Here is a 19,555-nt window from a genome sequence, read left to right as displayed (position 1 = left end):
CTCAAGCCAAAGGAGAGCATCCTGATGGCCAGGTATCGCTTTTACACGCACCACCGCTCCGAGGGCCAGAACGTGGCGAGCTTTGTCGCTGACCTAAGACGCCTTGCGGGACAGTGCAACTTTGCCGGATCCTTCGGGGGAAATGTTGCGGGACTTTTTCGTGCTTGGAATCAGTCACGAGGTCATCCTTCGCAAACTGCTGTCTGCCGAATCCCTAGATCTTTCATATCCACGAGCGACAACACAAAACAGATATCTTCACAGAATCGAAGCTCACCGGCAAGCACTGTGCATTAAATTACGCTTTCAGCAGGCAGGACCGACACGACCGCAGAGGCCAGACCGAGGGTGACTCAGAGTCCGCCGTGGGGCGTGAATGCGTATCCATTAACACCATGTTGGCGCTGCGGGGGCAGTCATAGAGCCCATCAATGTCGATTCAAGCCCTATGTGTGCAAGGGCTGTGGAACAATGGGGCACCTCCAGCGAATGTGCAAACACCTGTGACTCACCATGTGGCAGAGTCAGGAGAGGACGACCGATCCAGCAAGGATCACGCTGAACGAGCAGGAGAGGCAACTCAACCTGAGGATGAAGAGGAAGTATATGGGATACACACCTTCACCACCAAAAGCCTCCGATAATGTTAAAAGTTAAACTCAACGGCACTCCAGTCTCCATGGAACTAGACACGGGGGCGAGTCAATCAATAATGAGCCAGAAGGCATTCGAGAAGCTGTGGGGCGACAGAGCACAACGACCCAAGCTGATCCCGATTCAGGTAAAGCTGCGCACCTACACCAAGGAACTGATACCAGTTATTGGTAGTGTGGACATAAGAGTATCCCATGAGGGAGCAGTGCACGATTTACCACTGTGGATTGTTTCAGGTGATGGGTCAACGCTGCTTGGTAGAAGGTGGATGGGGAAGATTCGATGGAACTGGGAAGACTTCTGTGTACCTTCTCCGGCGAACGACGTCTCCCTTGCTCAAAGGCTGAGCAAGTCCCCACCTTCAGCTGAACCAGGCATCGAAGTGCAGATCCATTTGCAGATCCCCGAGGCACAGGCCACTCATCACGACCACGAGGAGGTGAAGATCAACCGAGCAGTGATACAGGCGAGGTACCCATCACTCGAAGCCGACGGCCTCTTCGCGACGATGGAAGAGGCTCAAGGTCGACCAAGCAAAATGGGATTCCGGCCAAAACGATCCGAAAGCGTCTTCCCGACGCCAGAGACAAAATCCCTGGGAGGAAGGTCGCGGCAGTCGGCATCACGGACACAGACGAGAGTACGTCCAGACCATGGAACGAAAGAGCATCCAGACCACGGGACGAGAGAGTGTCCAGACCACGGGACGAGAGAGCGTCCAGACCACAGGATGTCGCCGCAACGAAACCGAGGTATGTGTTGCCCAACAAGGAAGACGACTGGGCTTGGGGCAAAGGTAAAGGGGCGGCCGTTGAGAAGGCCGGGAACCCACCACATTCCAATAAGTTGTTTGCACAGTGTAACCCATGTGAGCGCTTTTTCGCAGCTAATGATGTAATAAGGGGATACCTTACAGCAAGCCAAAGTAGCGGGCGAGCCCCAACCGGTTGTATAGGTATCGAACAAAGTATTTGTAGCAAGTGATGTGTTATCACACGGGGTCAGGCATGTTGTACAGCAAGCCAAAGTAGCGGGCGAGCCCCAACCGGTTGTACATAGAAACATAGAAAGTAGGTGCAGGAGTAAGCCATTCGGCCCTTCGAGCCTGCACCACCATTCAATATGATCATGGCTGATCATGCAACTTCAGTACCCCATTCCTGCTTTCCCTCCATACCCCTTGATCTCTTTAGCCGTAAGGGCCACATCTAACTCCCTTTTGAATATATCTAACGGACTGGCCTCAACAACTTTCTGTGGTAGAGAACTCCACAGGTTCACAATTCTCTGAGTGAAGAAGTTTCTCCTCATCTCGGTCCTAAATGGCTTACCCCTTATCCTTAGAAGGTGACCCCTGGTCTGGACTTCCCCAACATCAGGAACATTCTTCCTGCATCTAACCTGTCCAATCCCGTCAGAATTTTATATGTTTCTATGAGATCCCCTCTCATTCTTCTAAATTCCAGTGAATATAAGCCTAGTTGATCCAGTCTTTCTTCATATGTCAGTCCTGCCATCCCAGGAATCAGTCTGGTGAACCTTTGCTGCACTCCCTCAATAGCAAGAATGTCCTTCCTCAGATTAGGAGACCAAAACTGAACACAATACTCCAGGTGTGGCCTCACCAAGGCCCTGTACAACTGCAGTAAGACCTCCCTGCTGCTATACTCAAATCCTCTAGCTATGAAGGCCAACATGCCATTTGCCTTCTTCACCGCCTGCTGTACCTGCATGCCAACCTTCAATGACTGATGTACAATGACACCCAGGTCTCGTTGCACCTCCCCTTTTACTAATCTGTCATCGTTCAGATAATAATCTGCCTTCCTGTTTTTGCAAACAAAGTGGATAACCTCACATTTATCCACATTATACTGCACCTGCCATGCATTTGCCCACTCACCTAACCTGTCCAAGTCACCCTGCAGCCTCTTAGCATCCTCCTCACAGCTCGCACTGCCACCCAACTTAGTGTCATCTGCAAACTTGGAGATATTACATTCAATTCCTTCATCTAAATCATTAATGTATATTGTAAAGAGCTGGGATCCCAGCACTGAGCCCTGCGGCACCCCACTAGTCACTGCCTGCCATTCTGAAAAGGACCCGTTTATTCCCACTCTTTATTTCCTGTCTGCCAACCAGTTCTCTATCCACATCAATACATTACCCCCAATACCATGTGCCTTAATTTTGCACACTAATCTCTTGTGTGGGACCTTGTGAAAAGCCTGTTGAAAGTCCAAATACACCACTTCCACTGGTTCTCCCTTATCCACTCCACTGGTTACATCCTCAAAAAATTCTAGAAGATTTGTCAAGCATGATTTCCCTTTCATAAATCCATGCTGACTTGAACCGATCTTGTCACTGCTTTCCAAATGCGCTGCTATTACATCTTTAATAATTGATTCCAACATTTTCCCCATTACCGATGTCAGGCTAACCGGTCTATAATTCCTTGTTTTCTCTCTCCCTCCTTTTTTAAAAAGTGGGGTTACATTAGCTATCCTCCAATCCATAGGAACTGAACCAGAGTCTATTGAATGTTGGAAAATGACTACCAATGCATCCACTATTTCTAAGGCCACTTCTTAAGTACTCTGGGATGCAGACTATCAGGCCCTGGGGATTTATCGGCCTTTAGTCCCTTCAATTTCCCTAACACCATTTCCTGACTAATAAGGGTTTGCCTCAGTTCCCCCTTCTCGCTAGACCCTCGGTCCCCTCGTATTTTCGGGAGGTTATTCATGTCTTCCTTAGTGAAGACATGTATCCAAAGAGTTAACCAAAGCAGTAGCCTGCGTTCACAGGACAAAAGAGATGTACCACAGAGTGTCCCAATGCTAACGGCGAGCCGCTAGACGGGATGTTGCCCCCTACCCTGCAACGTTGCAAAGAAAGGCAGGGTGGCTACACACAGTCGGTGGTCCCGGGCCCCCATACCATGGCCCAGGATTCACGGGGACCACAAGGCCTCCTGCCACTACTGAAAGTCTCAAGGCCATATCGGCCATCCTGGGCTTGCCAGACCTTAGGGTCAGCGACAATAGTCCGGAGCAGGCAGCCCAAATCACAAAGCCAAGCACCACACATGTCACGGTTGACACCCTACAGACCAGGTGATCCCGAGCGCGATGCAGTCACCAGACAGAATCACTCAGAACCGAGCCTTCCGTATGCTATCAGCAGAGAATGTACCATGATCGCACGGCCCCTCCACGCGACATCAGAATAAATGATGTAGACCATGATCATGGCCCCAGATGGGCTGCTAGCACTGTATTAGCCAAAGGGGGGGAATGGAATGTAAGTGATGAAAGTGGAGCGTTTGATTGTGAAACCATGTACTGGGCAAACGCATAAAGCATTTGGACTAGACCAAACTGCGAAGTACAGATAACCAGGAACTACTGTGAAAGGACCTGGCCCCCAGCAACCCACTAACACAATCGACCTCGCCGTCAACCACGAGGATGAACCCACCATGCCTGTCAGTCCGATCAGACCAGCCACGCGGCAGTGCAGCAATGATCCGACCGACTCACCCATGTCAGGACTTCAACCCAGGCGATCGACCCGGGAACACAGAGCGCCAGATCGCCTCAACTTGCCAATAACTTGTACATAAGACTTTGCGGGGCGGGGGGGGGGGGGGGGGGTGATGTTATATATGTATGTAAATCTCACCAATATGTAAGACTTGCCACCAGGGGGCGCACCTGTGGGAGATCGAAGGGTCACCTGTACATCCTGGGCAAGCAGGTATAAAAGGCAGTCTACCATGCTGCTTCCTCACTCCGGAGTTACATTAAAGAGACCAAGGTCACAACAGTTTGAGCTTACAATATACAGTCTTGTGGAGTTATTCTAAACATAACAAAAAGAAATATAAAACTGATCACCCTGTTGTTACTCTTACTACCCAGTCACTTTTTTTTTTACTGCCTTAGCTTTATTTTTTATACTTGGTCAAATCTATACCTCCTGTCCAACAATAACTACAACTTGCATTTATATAGCACCTTATTGTCGGAGGTGAGGGTGGAGACTGGGGAGAGGGATTTAAGAAGACAGTTAGCAGTGGAGAATAGAAGCCGGTGTTTGTCTTTACATTCCAGAATGATTCTGGAATAGTGAGCGATTTTGGTAGACGAGAGCAGGACCCGATAATGCTTTATATGGTCCAGCCAGATCTGGTGAATGGCTAAACCAGTTGTCCGCCACATCCATTCAAGTCTGCGTCCCTTAGACTTAAGGGAGCGAAGATCAGGGCTGTACCAGGGGAACGGCCAGGGTGAGAGAGAGTAATTGTTTGAATGGGGACTGGGGCATCAAAGGTGATGGTGAGGGTGTGATTGAGCAGATCGGTGGCTGCAGAAATGTCCTGGTGAATGGAGGGTCAAAGGATGGACAGTTGGGATTTTGAAAGTGTCGTTGAAAGTGAGTTGAGAGAGAGAGTTTTTTTTTCAGGGGCAGACACAGAAGGAAGTTGGGTTGGGAGAGGGAAGGGGGTTGTGGGTGATGCATGGTTGTCATGGTTGACACAGCTACAACACACACATGACCAGGACAGCGTCTGATGGATGTTCAGAATAGGAAGTGGTGGGGTCAATGAACTCACCAGAAACCCCCACAGCTGGAGAACAGCTGGACAAGTAAGATCCGTGTCAGAACTAGGCAATGGGTTGCGGTTAGCCCTGAACCTATGGAGGAAAATGGTTCACTCAACCGCACCTTTTTGTTCATTGCTGCCTAAATATACCAAGCCAAACCTGTTGAAAGGAAGAGCCTTGTAATGTATGCACCGGTGAAGATGCTCACAGGTTTGTAGAGCTGTTGAGCGGGCAGGTCGGAGGACCTCCTCGTGGGACTGCCAAGGTGGGCATTAACCAATCCAGGCAGCGGGTGCTCAAGGGGGTCGTTCAGCCCGACTGCCTGCCTCTCTTCCGCGGCTACGTTCGCGCCAGAGTGTCCCTGGAGATTGAGCACGCGGTGTCCACCGGGACGCTCGCAGCCTTCCGCGAGAGGTGGGCACCGGAGGGACTGGAGTGCATCATTTCAACAGGGGACAAAATTTTAATTTAATTTGATTTGACAAGGTTCCCTTTAATGTGTAATTGTTAATTTGTGGGTTTTGGTGCCCTTAAAAATAGGGGGCACTTGATTTAAAAGTTTTACCAAAATAGTTGTAGCACTGTTGAGGGGGAGTGACTTAGCCGGTCATGTGATGTTCACAAGGCTCAATAAAACCCCAGCCAGTTGGGTTCGGGGGATCCATTGGTAATGTGTAGTGTGATTGTTAAAGCTTTGTGAATAAACCAACTAGTTCTTAATAGCAATGTGTTGCTATAAATTTTTAAGCCAAGAACCCATGAAGCAAATACATTACAGGCGTGTTTAATAATTTGGGTCAGTTACCAGGGTCAGACTTTTCTTTCCTTCTGTCTGGTGAGCCACAGACTGTTGTTGGCCAGCATTGTCACTCTGTGCCCGCTCTGTGTTACGTTTTACTCGGTTATTATCACTAAGCGTCTGTCAGGGAAAAGAAAAAAAGATTAGAGCACACCCTTCCAAAACTATTTCTAAGATTCGGAAGTGTAAACTTTTATTAAAAACAAAACATTTAACTCCTCCACCCTACGAAAGAAGATACTGGTGCATTTTAACGCAAGGCAATAAAATGTTCTTCTCGGGAGGGGTGGATCGGGTGGTAGACTGGGCTGAGGTGCTGCCCTTTCATCGGCAAGTCCTGGGTCTGAGTCCAGCCCTCACTGACAGGGTGAAAATGTTTTCTCTCTGCTGGTTGGAATAGTCCAACACCAAATGAGTTTGGGCATCTTCAGTTGTTTTTAAATTCATTCACGGGATGTGGACGCAAGGCCGACATTTAGTGCCCATCCCTAATTGCCCTCAAGATTTTGGTTCTGACCCGCCTTCTTGAATACAATTGAGTGGCTTGCGAGGCCATTTCAGAGGGCAATTCAGAGGTGATCCAAAACTTGGCTGCCCGTGTTCTAACTCACACCTATCACCACCTATATTGGCTCTCTGTTAAACAACGCCTCGATTTCAAAATTCTCATCCTTGTTTATAAATCCCTCCATGGCCCTTGCCCCTCCCTATCTCTGTAATCTCCTCCAGTCCCACAAACCCCCGAGATGTCTGCGCTCCTCTAATTCTGCCCTCTTGAGTATCCCTGATTATAATCGCTCCACCATTGGTGGCTGTGCCTTCTGTTGCCCCAAGCTCTGGAACTCCCTCCCTAAATCCCTCTACCTCTCTCTCCTCCTTCAAAACGCTCCTTAAAACCTACCTCTTTGACCAGGCTTTTGGTCACCTGCGCCAATTACTCCTTATGCAGCTCGGTGTCAAATTTTTATGGTTACAAAGCTGCTTACCAGGTTAAGAGGGTTGACAGCTTGCTTAGGAGAGCACTCTATGCTCTCATTCCCTTCAAATTTGATTTTCGTTGGGTACAGCAGCCATTTGCCATTGCTGATCTCATAAGGCCATCGGATGTTCAGGAAAGCAGAGCTGAGGGTTTTCAGCACCTTGCCAGTGTTTAGCACCTGATGGATACAGAAGACGGATCATTAACTCTGGCTCTCCTCGGGCTGTGTTGAGTGATCTCCTCCTCAGGTTTTAACACAGTTGACAACAGGTGGAGCAAAGAACCCACTTTTTTTCAATCCCCTTTGTAGGCCGGACTTCAAAAAGGAAGATCAAAGTTGATAGGAACAAATATATCAATGTTCTCCTTATTATTTCCACCTCCGTAACATCGCCCGTCTCCGCCCTTGCCTCAGCTCATCCATTGCTCAAGCCCTCATCCATGCCTTTGTTGCCTATTCCAACGCACTTCTGGCTGGCCTCCCACATTCTACCCTATGTAAACTAGAGGTGATCCAAAACTCGGCTGTCCCGTGTCTTAACTCGCACCAAGTCCCGCTCACCCATCACCCCCTGTGCTCACTGCCCCGTGTCCTAACTCAGACCAAGTCCCACTCACCCATCACCCCCTGTGCTCACTGCCCCGTGTCTTAACTCGCACCAAGTCCCGCTCACCCATCACCCCCTGTGCTCACTGCCCCGTGTCCTAACTCAGACCAAGTCCCACTCACCCATCACCCCCTGTGCTCACTGCCCCATGTCTTAACTCACACCAAGTCCCACTCACCCATCATCCCTGTGCTCGCTGACCTACATTGGCTCCCGGTTAAGCAACGCCTCGATTTCAAAATTCTCATCCTTGTTTTCAAATCCCTCCATGGCCTCGCCCCTCCCTATCTCTGTAATCTGCCCCAGCCCCACAACCCCCCCGCCCCCCCCCCCGAGATGTCTGCACTCCTCCAATTCTGCCCTCCTGAGCATCCCTGATTATAATCGCTCCACCATCGGTGGCCGTGCCTTCTGTTGCTTGGACCCCAAGCTCTGGAACTCCCTCCCTAAACCTCTCTACCTCTCTACCTCTCTTTCCTCCTTCAAGATGCTCCTTAAAACCTACCTCTTTGACCAAGCCTTAATTTCTAGTTTTGCGGCTCGGTGTCAAATTTTTAGCGCATAACACTCCTGTGAAGCGCCTTGGGACGTTTCACTACGTTAAAGGCGCTATATAAATATAAGTTGTTGTTGATGTTATCTCTGTTTCTTTTTGCAAAGTTTTTGATAAACGGTCTCTACTTTTTCTTTTTGACTTTGCGTAAGATACAAGCAACAGTGCAGAACATTCGGGAACAGAAATGTGATCGTAATTCTTGCTTGCTACTAAAGACGTGGGGCTGGATTTTCTGGTCCCTTGCGCTCGGGGTTTCGCCGCGGAGCTGGGTGAAAGGCGGCGGTGAGATCTCCAGTGCCCCGCTGCGATCCTCGGTCGGGTTTTGCGGCGGCCGGGAAGAACTGCCCCGGGTGTACAACGTCTCCCGGTTGCGACACCGGCGCAGGTTAGGACCCTTGCCCGATCCGTCCGCCCGGAAGTGCGCCCGCAATGCCCCCTGGGAAACCAGAGCGGTCCAGCATAGCCGGCGGTGAGGGAGGGAAAGTACTCCCAAGGTCAGTGCGAGTGGTTGTTCTTTTAGTTTTATCAGTGATTTGTGTTGTGGTGGTGTGGGTAATGTGGGAATGTTTTTGTGGCTTTGTGTTAAGGTTCCCCCCACCCACCGCCCCTCCCCCGGCCTCTCTCAGAGCGCACTTTAGCTCGGGGAGTTTCCCATCCTTGCGCCATGAGAGGTGTACAACGCCTCCCTTAGCGCTGCGTCCCCTGAAGGAGGGCCCAGATGCCCAAACTTCCTTACCAAAGCACTAACTACTCCCGGCCGGTAACTTGCCCGCCCCGCCTCCGTTTTTGCCCCGAAAACAGAACAGCCTAAAATCCAGTCCATAGGTTTAAGAGTCATTCTCATGGAATCCTTGGTCTTCCTGGATGATGTGCGGAGGCAGTTGAAGCCAGCAGGGGCCAGTGACATTAGGGCAGTACTGAGTGAATGAGTCGGTTTGATGGGCGCAAGCAGTAAAGGAGTGGAACAGGGATCATATTCCCGTTGTAAAGGCAAAACTTATCAATGGAACCAATAAACCGAATAACCCTCAAAGTCCCTCCCAAGAATAATTGTGAATACAATCCCAATATATAATTCCAATGCACAAGGGGGTAAATTCACCAATTACACATTCAAAGGGGCCGTGAATTGGAGATAGAGCCACAATAGTTACCTCTCAGCTACACTCTTTGAGCACAACTCTTTGCTGGGGTAGTAAGATCAGTGAATTCACCCGCAAATCTCTTCTCATTCACTCCTATTTTCTAGAATTCCAATGACTGCAAACCACTTCCTGTTTTCTAGACTCCCAAAGGGCCAACCCATTTTCTATTTAATCCTTTTACAAAGAATCTCAGGTGAAATAAACCCATCCCGATGTGTCGAATCCCTACCCATTCCACTGAATTCCAATGTACCAAAAAACGCTTCCCATTCACTTTTGTTGTTTCAGGACTTCATTCCTCAATCAGTAACGATTGAAACTTTTGTACTTGCCGTTAGTTTGTAATCAACACTACTGCCCACATCCGCTTCTTCACTCATCGCGCTCTCTCCCACTATGTCACCTCCAAAAAAGACATGATAAGGTGTAACAGATCTGTGAAATGGAGAAAGAACTAGCATTAATCAGTATCCACTGATTATACAGCTCCTCTGGTAACCAACTGCAAATGAATAATCTTGTGGTCATGGGGACATAACAACATAAGAAATAGGAGCAGGAGTCGGCCATTTGACCCCTCGAGCCTGCTCCACCATTCAATACGATCGTGATCTGATCTGATCATGGACTCAGCTCCACTTCCCTGCCCGCTCCCCATAACCCTTTACTCGCTTATCGCTCAAAAATCTGTCGATCTCCACCTTAAATATATTCAATGACCCAGCCTCCACAGCTCTCTGGGGCAAAGAATTCCACAGATTTACAACCCTCTGAGAAGAAATTCCTCCTCATCTCTGTTAAATGGGCGGCCCCTTATTCTGAGACTATGCCCCCTAGTTTTAGTTTCCCCTATGAGTGGAAATATCCTCTCTGCATCCACCTTGTTGAGCCCCCTCATTATTTTATACGTTTCGATAAGATCACCTCTCATTCTTCTGAACTCCAATGAGTAGAGGCCCAACCTACTCAACCTATCGTCATAAGTCAACCCCCTCATCTCCTGAATCAACCGAGTGAACCTTCTCTGAACAGCCTCCAATGCAAGTATATCCTTCCTTAAGTAAGGTGACCAAAACTGCACGCAGTACTCTAGGTGTGGCCTCACCAATACCCTGTACAGTTGCAGCAAGATTTCTCTGTGTTTATACTCGATCCCCCTTGTAATAAAGGCCCAAAATTCCATCTGCCTTCCTGTGTTTCATGCACAAGGACCCCCCCCACCGGGTCCCTCTGTACTGCAGCACCATGAGCAGGGAAGTTCTCCCCAGGTTCCTGGCCAATATTTATCCCTTCAGCCTACACCACCAAAATCAGATTATCTGTTCGTTCATTCACCTGAGGTAGGGGAGGGGGTGAGGTGGGGAGGAAATTAGGGGAGGGAAGGGAGGGAGGGAGGAAGGAAGAAATTGGCTGCTGCATTTGTCTGTATAACAGTGATCACACTTCAAAAGTACTTCATCGGTTGTACATCATGTTCCTGAGGCCCTGAAAGACGTGCTATAAATGCAACTTCTTTCTTGTGTACTGTGGGAGCACGTTGACGGGGTGCTGGGTTGAGACTGCTCAAATTCATTGCATGTGGGTCATTTAGAGCCAGCAGTCAGAGGAGACTTTCACCCCATCACTCTCGGCTGGACTCATACCCAGGTCAAAGGTCAGTATCTAACCCACTGCACGGCCCTTTGAACTTTGACACTTGGGAGCCCAAACCTGCCGCGTCGCGCTGACGCGTAGCAACGTCCCCCCCCCCCCCCACCCCTTCAGTTAAAGGGGCGGGCCGCTGCAAGCTCTCTGCAGCCACTTCAGTGGCACCCACTGGACCACCAGGGAGGGCTTCGGCTGGGCCAGCGGCCTGGAATCCAAGAGGGGGGTGCCGGGCTGCCTGTTGGCGTTCCGGCCGAACCCGTGGCCACCATTGTCGGGCCGACTGCAGAGTCGGCCGACAATTAAAATAAAATGGCGACCGCAGCGGTGCGCCCTCCCCTTTAAGGGCAGACGCACCACCCAGCCACTGGCAGCTTCCCGCCGGGAAAAACTGTCAGGGGCACCGACCGGCGGCGCCTCCGCTCCCGTGAGGCAATTTCGACGGGGCAGGAACACGGGCTGGACGGAAACCCCTTCACGCCAACCCCGGCCCGGGGCAATTCTGCATGGGTTGGACCAATCGCCTGCCCCCGGTCGGAAAGGCCTTGCTGCCCCGTTACCGCCTCTTAGAGGGGTCAATGTCGGCCCCTCACTCTAACAGGTGACAACCTTGCAAGATAGGGAACTGAGTTCTATTAGGAATGTGTTATTTAGGAGGAAATGCTTACCCAGTGAGGGTGAGTGGCAGTACAATCATCACATGGGCACTGGCTGTGACTGGGTTCAAATCGGCCTGTTCACTGATGCTGTAAAAAGAAACAAAAATTAACATTTGCTGATTCTCATCATGATAATGATATAAATATTAGAAATAAGCAAAAATTAAAAGTAAATTCTCATGCCCCGAAACAGGGCAGGTGAGAGAGCAGCAGGTGGGGTCCTTGTACCAGTAGGTAACATGGTACTAAGTGCAACACCACCCTCAGCTGGCAGAAATACAGTACTGCCTCAATTATCAGCCTCTTGTTTATTAAAAAGGAATTGAAGGGTGGTCATACCATGGAAATCAGGGTGGCATGGCATATTACAGCACCAATATATCTTACTATGCAGTGTCGGGAGATGGGGAGGGGGTGGCGAAGGTTGCTTTAATTTAATTTCTTTACAGCAAAGATGTGATTGCACTGGAAAGGAGGAAGAGGAGTTTTGGACTGGAGCATTTTGGCTATGAGGAAAGATTGGAGATGCTGGGTCTGTTTTGTTTGGAACAGAGGAGGCTGAGAGGGACCTGATTGAGGTGTATAACATTATGAGGGGCCTGGATAGAGTGGATAGTAAGGACCTATTTCCCTTGGCAGAGAGGTCAACAACCAGGGGGCATAGATTTAAAGTAATTGGGGGGAGGTTTAGAGGGGATTTGAGGGGAAATGTCTTCACCCAGAGGGTGGGTGGGGGTCTGGAACTCACGGCCTGAAAGGGCGGTAGAGGCAGAAAACCCTCACCACATTTAAAAAGGTACTTGGATGTGCACCTGAAGTGCCGTAACCTGCAGGGCTACGGACCGAGAGCTGGAAAGTGGGATTAGGCTGGGTAGCCTCTTGGTCGGCCGGCACGGACACGGTGGGCCGAAATGGCCTCCTTCCGTGCTGTAAATTTCGATGATTGTATGAATTTCCACACTCTGCTCAGTTCTTGATCTTAGCTGCCTTGGGGAAATGCTGAGCGGGAGGAAGAAGCATACTCCGCAGGAGGGGAGAATCAGAGGCAATCTCGTTTGGAAGCCATCTCGTTTCGTGCATCTCCTGGGAAAGGTTGACGGTGGCTGAGCGAAGGCGGCAGGTTAACCATGGTCAGCACTCGAGGGATCGAAAAGCTGCAAATACACCACAGCTCAGTCAGTGACTGTAAGTAGAGAGGACAGGTGAACAGGTGAGCGTTATCCCAACAACGTGAATAAACCCCAAAAAGAGCACCGCCTGTTGCCAAAGGGAGCAATCTGTGACGGTTTGCAGCGACAAAAGTCAGTGAATTCAAACTTTCTTTACACACTTAAAAAGTTCATCTGTCTTTGCCGATTCTGTATATTTCCAGCATTTCCTATTTTTATTGCAGCCAGAGGAACTATACAGTCAGGTTAGAAATACAGGATATCGTTCCCTCACAATAAAAGGACAAAAAAGTCAGCTCCCTCGCAGGTCAGTCTGTTCTACTCCCTATCACCATACTCACGTTATTAGTTGGAGAGTAATTGGTAGAGTGGTGGTTTCAATGGTGATTCGAGAAGTGCTTAAGATCAGGTAAAAGGTGACCTGTGAAGCAAAGTATGTAGAGTCAGTACAACTGAGTGACATTGGACATCTACACCAAGCAACTCTGCAGTCTGAGCACAGCAATCGTCCAGTAAAAACTCCCTCTACACTGTCCCATCAAACACTCCCAGGGCAGGTACAGCACGGGGTTAGATACAGAGTAAAGCTCCCTCTACACTGTCCCATCACACACTCCCAGGGCAGGTACAGCACGGGGTTAGATACAGAGTAAAGCTCCCTCTACACTGTCCCATCAAACACTCCCAGGGCAGATACAGCACGGGTTAGATACAGAGTAAAGCTCCCTCTACACAGTCCCATCACACACTCCCAGGGCAGGTACAGCACGGGTTAGATACAGAGTAAAGCTCCCTCCACACCGTCCCATCAAACACTCCCAGGGCAGGTACAGCACGGGTTAGATACAGAGTAAAGCTCCCTCTACACTGTCCCATCAAACACTCCCAGGGCAGGTACAGCACGGGTTAGATACAGAGTAAAGCTCCCTCTACATTGTCCCATCAAACACTCCCAGGGCAGGTACAGCACGGGTTACATACAGAGTAAAGCTCCCTCCATACTATCACATCAAACACTCCCAGGGCAGGTACAGCACGGGGTTAGATACAGAGTAAAGCTCCCTCTACACCGTCCCATCACACACTCCCAGGGCAGGTACAGCACGGGTTAGATACACAGTAAAGTTCACTCTACACTGTCCCATCAAACACTCCCAGGGCAGGTACAGCACGGGGTTAGATACACAGTAAAGCTCCCTCTATACTGTCCCATCAAACACTCCCAGGGCAGGTACAGCACGGGTTAGATACAGAGTAAAGCTCCCTCTACACCATCCCATCAAACACTCCCAGGACAGGTACAGCACGGGTTAGATACAGAGTAAAGCTCCATCTACAACGTCCCATCAAACACTCCCAGGGCAGGTACAGCACGGGGTTAGATACAGAGTAAAGCTCCCTCTATACTATCACATCAAACACTCCCAGGGCAGGTACAGCACGGGGTTAGATACACAGTAAAGTTCCCTCTACACTGTCCCATCAAACACTCCCAGGGCAGGTACAGCACGGGTTAGATACAGAGTAAAGCTCCCTCTACACTGTCCCATCAAACACTCCCAGGGCAGGTACAGCACAGGTTAGATACAGAGTAAAGCTCCCTCTACACCGTCCCATCAAACACTCCCAGGGCAGGTACAGCATGGGGTTCGATACAGAGTAAAGCTCCCTCTGCACTATCCCATCAAACACTCCCAGAGCAGGTACAGCATGGGGTTAGATACAGAGTAAAGCTCCCTCTACACTGTCCCATCAAACACAAAATGGTGAGAATGTGGAACTCGCTACCAAAGGGAGCATAAGAACTTAAGAAATAGCAGCAGGAGTAGGCCATTCGGCCCCTTGAGCCTGCCCCGACATTCAATGAGATCATGGCTGATCTTCTACCTCAACTCCACTTTCCTGCACTATCCCCATATCCCTTGATTTCCTTAATATCGAAAAATCTGTCGATCTCGAGTGGTTGAAGCGAATAGTATCGATGCATATGGGGAAGATGGGAATAGAGGGTTATGCTGATAGATTTAGATGAGGAAAGACGGGAGGAGGCTCGAGTGGAGCATAAACGCCGGCATGGACTGGTTGGGCCGAATGGCCTGTTTCTGTGCCGTATATCTTTTGTAATCCTATGTAAAAAAGCAACTTTAGATCCAAAAAGTGATTGAAGGAAGAGGTCTGGAAACTGTGATTCACTAATCACTTGAACTAACAGAAAGCAGTTTACCTGTTAAATATACTCATGATAAACCATATTTTACTCAGGAGTGGTATGATAGACACCTGCTCAGTCGAACTCACTCTTGATACCTCAGTGTATCACACAAGTCTGCAACTTTCTGAGTAAAGATCACCACCTTATTATTCAAAGCTCTTTTAGCAATCTGAAGCTTTCATTTTAACCTCAATGGTTTTGGTAAACAAAGTGTGCTTTACAGTAAACCTTTCAATACCAGAAACTTGAGCACATAATCCAGGTCTGACACTCCAGTGCAGTGCTGAGGGAGTGCTGCACTGTCGGAAGTGCCGCCTTTCGCATGAGACGTTAAACCGAGGCCCCGTCTGCCCTCTCAGCTGGATGTAAAAGATCCCATGGCACTATTTTGAAGAAGAGCAGGGGAGTTATCCCCGGTGTCCTGGGCCAATATTTATCCCTCAACCAACATCACTAAAACAGATGATCTGGTCATTATCACTTTGCTGTTTGTGGGAGCTTGCTGTGTGCAAATTGACTGCCGTGTTTCCCACATTGCAACAGTGACTACACTCCAAAAGTACTTCATTGGCTGTTAAGCATTTTGGGATATCCTGAGGTCGTGCAAGGCGCTATATAAATGCAAGTTCTTTCATTCTATTACTACATTGAATGGTGAATTCGCCAAATCTGTGTTAGGGTTGTGGAATAATAATAAATATTAAAAGTGCATTTGGCTCCTCGTCTTCTCTCATGATGCCTCGAGTCAATAACTGGCTGCAGAATGCCAGGATCCGGTGGATTCAGAACGTGTGGAGCATAAACACCGGCACGGACCTCTTGGGCCGAATGGCCTGTTTCTGTGCCGAACATTGTGTGTAACGTGGATCTATTTCTTCTGCTCTGTGGGGGCGTGAAGGCCATGTCCGGAATGCTCCTTGATGCCTGCTGGGAGAAAACAACGGAATCCATCTGCATACCTCAGCGTTCCGTTTCATTGGATTTCCCAGTTCACATTCAGCCTGCGAACCATTGGTATTTGCCACGCAGACCAGATTCTTGTCCTGGAAGAGGAGACAGAAATGGGCCGTGAGATTTTCCTCGCTACCCGGAACTTATCTCTGTCGCATAGCGACTACACATAACAAGACTCTCAGTACATGGTTGTTGGAATCTCCTGCGGTATGTACTTTACTCAGTTGGAGTACTGTTCATGCCCATTCCTTCTCCCAGGCAAAGGGGGAGTCTGAGCCAAGATTAAAGGGGCTCGGTGATCAGGAAATAAGGTGTCAGACAAATCCTCTTGCATCCTTTTGGTGGGGGAAGAAGCAGAGGCACCTCTTTCCAATGTGATCCACATCTGTGCTTTAAACACATGAAAAGGGTCTGCCAAACACTTCAATGAGGATAATGTCTCTTTAATAAAAGGCAGGCTCTGCAATGATTTGGCTCAGTGTTAAGACATCTGAGGCCCATTATGGGTCCAGAACACCGGCAAAGGATGATACCAGAACTGAGAGGTTATAACGATGAGGAAAGGCTGAACCAGCCGGGGCTCTTTTCTCCACTGAAGGGAAGACCTGATAGGGGTCTTTAAGATTATGAAAGGGTTCGATCAGGTGTTTGTGGAGAAAATATTTCTACTTGTGGGGAGACCAAAACTAAGGGGTGGAAATTCGCTCGCGCCTCAGTTGGGACGTTAACCCGGGCGGGGCGGTAAATTTTGCGCCGGGAAATGGTCTGCATCTCCAGCCACAAAATTCAGTAGCTGGGCCCTGAGTGTGGGGCGGAGCGCTAAGGGAGGCGTTCCACACCTCTCTCAGGGCGCTCGGCCAGCTGAGCAACTGAAAGTCCCCAGCTAAACAGCCGGCCTCGGAGCGCCCGAAGAGAGGCTTCCGTGGGGACAGAAATCTGAAAAGAAATCACCACAAACATTCCCAATACTTTACTGACGCCACATCAACATTAAGAGCAAAAATAAAAAAAATAAAAACCAAGCACACTTACCTCTGGCCGACATTCCTTCCCTCACTGCGGCCGCTACAGGTCAGACCGCCCGCTTTCCAAGGCGGTCCCACTAGGGGGCGTTGCAGGGCGCTACAGATCGGGCGTGAACCAAATATTGAGCTGGTGTCGTAACCGGGGGGCGTTGCACACCGGCTCGCCTCTCCCGGGCTGTACCACTCCGGAGCGCTAACAAAATCTTCCCCACAGGGTCATCGATATAAAGTAGTCACTACTAAGTCCAATAAGAGAAACTTCTTTACCCAGAGAGTTGTGAGAGTGTGGAACTCACTACCACAGGGAGTGGTTGAGGTGAATAGCACAGATACATTTAAGGGGAGGCTAGATAAACACATGAGGGAGAAAGAAATAGAAGGATATGTTGATGGGGTGAGATGAAGAGGGGTGGGAGGGGGCTCGTGCGGAGCATAAACATCGGCACGGATATGTTGGGCCCAGTGGTCTGTTTCTGTGCTGTAGACTCGAAATGACTCATGTCAAAGGAGCTAAGAACCCAGATTCTCTTTTGCTAACTTGCTTTAAGTTTAAGGTGAGGGTTGTCTGCATTGGGCAAAGGGGCATTGATAGTGCTTTTATTTTTTCCATCTGGTCTCAGCACTTCCAGATATGGCACAAATACAGAATACAGCTCGCATTACTGAGAGGAACGCCTCTTACCGCTGGAATGGTTTGTTCTCCCTGTGTGGGACTGTGTTAGCTTCAGTCTGTGGGTCAGCCGTTTCTTTGTGACTTCTCTGAATGAGGCTGCCAATTTTGGGTGAACTGGTGCCAAATTATGGGCCGTTTGTGTGGTGAGCCTGTGCCCACGAGAAACTATGCTCCACTCTGAATCATCATTTCCCCGGGTCCTAAAACTGTGTAGCTCCTCCCCACCCTCAGTGTTTCCTTCCTCCTACAAGCTACAAGCTTGTTGTCACCCAGTCAGGTACTTCTTGGCTGATCTTCTGCTCTCTCTTCGTCCTCTTCAAACTCAGTGCTGCCCAAACCACGGGCCTTGGTTTCTCGCCTTGGTTTCTCACTTAGAAAAGAACACTTAGAATGATCCAAACATATTTTAGTTAAGACCCTTCCAGGGAGCAGAGGGGAGACTTTCATTTCTTGGGGTCGGGGATGGATTTGAACATTGATCCCAAGGATCGATGCACTAACTCTCAGTACCAGACAGTGCTCCAACCAGACGAGAAGCTTTCAAAATTTGCTGCAGGTTCCCAGAGACCATTGGAGTCTCAAATGCCAAGGACAAGATATAACAATTGCCCATCATGCCTGCTCTTGCAGGAAGCAGCCATTCATCAGATTCTTCCAATGCAAAGGCATCACAAGGAAGCCTATGATCAGCCATGATCTTATTGAATGGCGGAGCAGGCTCGCGGGGCCGCAGGGCCTACTCCTGCTCCTATTTCTTATGTTATGAGCCCAGTTTCTGGTCTCACTGGCCATCCGCACACACGCACTTTTCAGCAGGGGGCACTAGCGAGCTATCGAGACCGGCGCCACTGGCAGTTTTTTTCTTTCTTTCGCCCAGTGGTGCTGTGGCCATTTGCTGTTGACCTGGCCGAGACTCCTGCACTCAGCATAAACCAGGGATCGACTCGGTTCTGGGCTGCATGGCCCAGTTCCACACCGGTAAAAAGGACCATGCAGGCTTTGGGAGGGCGGAGGCTGTCCTCGGCACCTGCTCAGTTGAGCAGGTTAAAATTGCCGGGGGTACTCCAGGACGTGCAAGTAACCTGGACGATGTTAACTGCACATGTGGGTAGGGTTAAAATCAGCCCCCCCCTCCCCCCCACCCCTCTATTTGCAACTTAGTGTGCCCCTTCTGGCAGGAGGGAGTAATTACAACATACCAAGCTTACACAGACGGTTGCCATTATGGATTGAGAATGGAAAAAGTTGGCAGGAAGTGCGTGCATATTAATATCTTTAATATATGATTAGACAGCAAGTACACTTCTTAATAAGGTCAAAGTGTTTCATACCAAGTAATTCGCAACGTATTACTCAGCCAACGAGGATCTGTGTACATTTAACAATGGTTGTTAAATACCCACAAGTTTAGGTCACTCAGAGATCAATTGCTTTTTGGTCAGGGAACTTTCCAAATAATAAAGTGCTGGTCAGTTTCAGCTGCCGGCCAGTTTAAGACTGCTTTGCAACTGCGACAAAATGTGATGTCTGCAGAGTGACATCTGAAGAACTCCGACGGGCCAGTTTTGATCGAATACTCCAAATAACTGCTCAAAAAAAAAAGATTGTTTTTTTTTCCTGCTGAGAAAGCGTGAAACTTGGGGTTACTTTGTACCTGAGATGATCGGAAGGCAGAGTAGGGGAGTGTGTCTGGGAAGCTAGCGATCAGAACGGCCCCATGAGCGTCATCTCCGTTTTTATTTGGGTTCCTGCGGTCTGACGGAAGGTTGGTGACTGTGATCTCCAAAGCGATGTCCTTCTGGTCACTGAAGTAAAACAGTTGCCGTCCATTGTCACCTCTGCAATGATGAAGGAGCAGAATC

The 19,555-nt window shown here is 49.2% G+C and overlaps 1 protein-coding gene across 5 annotated transcripts in view; it reads right to left on the bottom strand.

Moving 5' to 3' along the window:
- The window catches only part of LOC139240929 (integrin alpha-7-like), a 264,675-nt gene that overhangs the window by 22,849 nt on the left and 222,271 nt on the right, over positions 1 to 19,555 (bottom strand). For 4 of the 5 annotated variants that reach the window (XM_070869466.1, XM_070869468.1, XM_070869469.1 and 1 more), the window contains 7 exons: positions 19,348 to 19,531; positions 16,001 to 16,084; positions 13,171 to 13,250; positions 11,670 to 11,747; positions 9,690 to 9,792; positions 7,056 to 7,226; positions 6,076 to 6,189 (listed from right to left, as the gene is read on the bottom strand). In XM_070869466.1, coding sequence (XP_070725567.1) covers positions 6,076 to 6,189; positions 7,056 to 7,226; positions 9,690 to 9,792; positions 11,670 to 11,747; positions 13,171 to 13,250; positions 16,001 to 16,084; positions 19,348 to 19,531 — 814 coding nt within the window. The remainder of the gene's footprint in view (positions 1 to 6,075; positions 6,190 to 7,055; positions 7,227 to 9,689; positions 9,793 to 11,669; positions 11,748 to 13,170; positions 13,251 to 16,000; positions 16,085 to 19,347; positions 19,532 to 19,555) is intronic. The other variant, XM_070869470.1, reaches the window with a different exon arrangement.

Source organism: Pristiophorus japonicus, chromosome X (assembly GCF_044704955.1).
Source record: "Pristiophorus japonicus isolate sPriJap1 chromosome X, sPriJap1.hap1, whole genome shotgun sequence".
In the NCBI taxonomy this organism is placed as follows: Eukaryota; Metazoa; Chordata; class Chondrichthyes; family Pristiophoridae; genus Pristiophorus; species Pristiophorus japonicus.
Note: the sequence above shows the minus strand (reverse complement) of the source record. Positions and strands in the feature narration are given on the sequence as shown.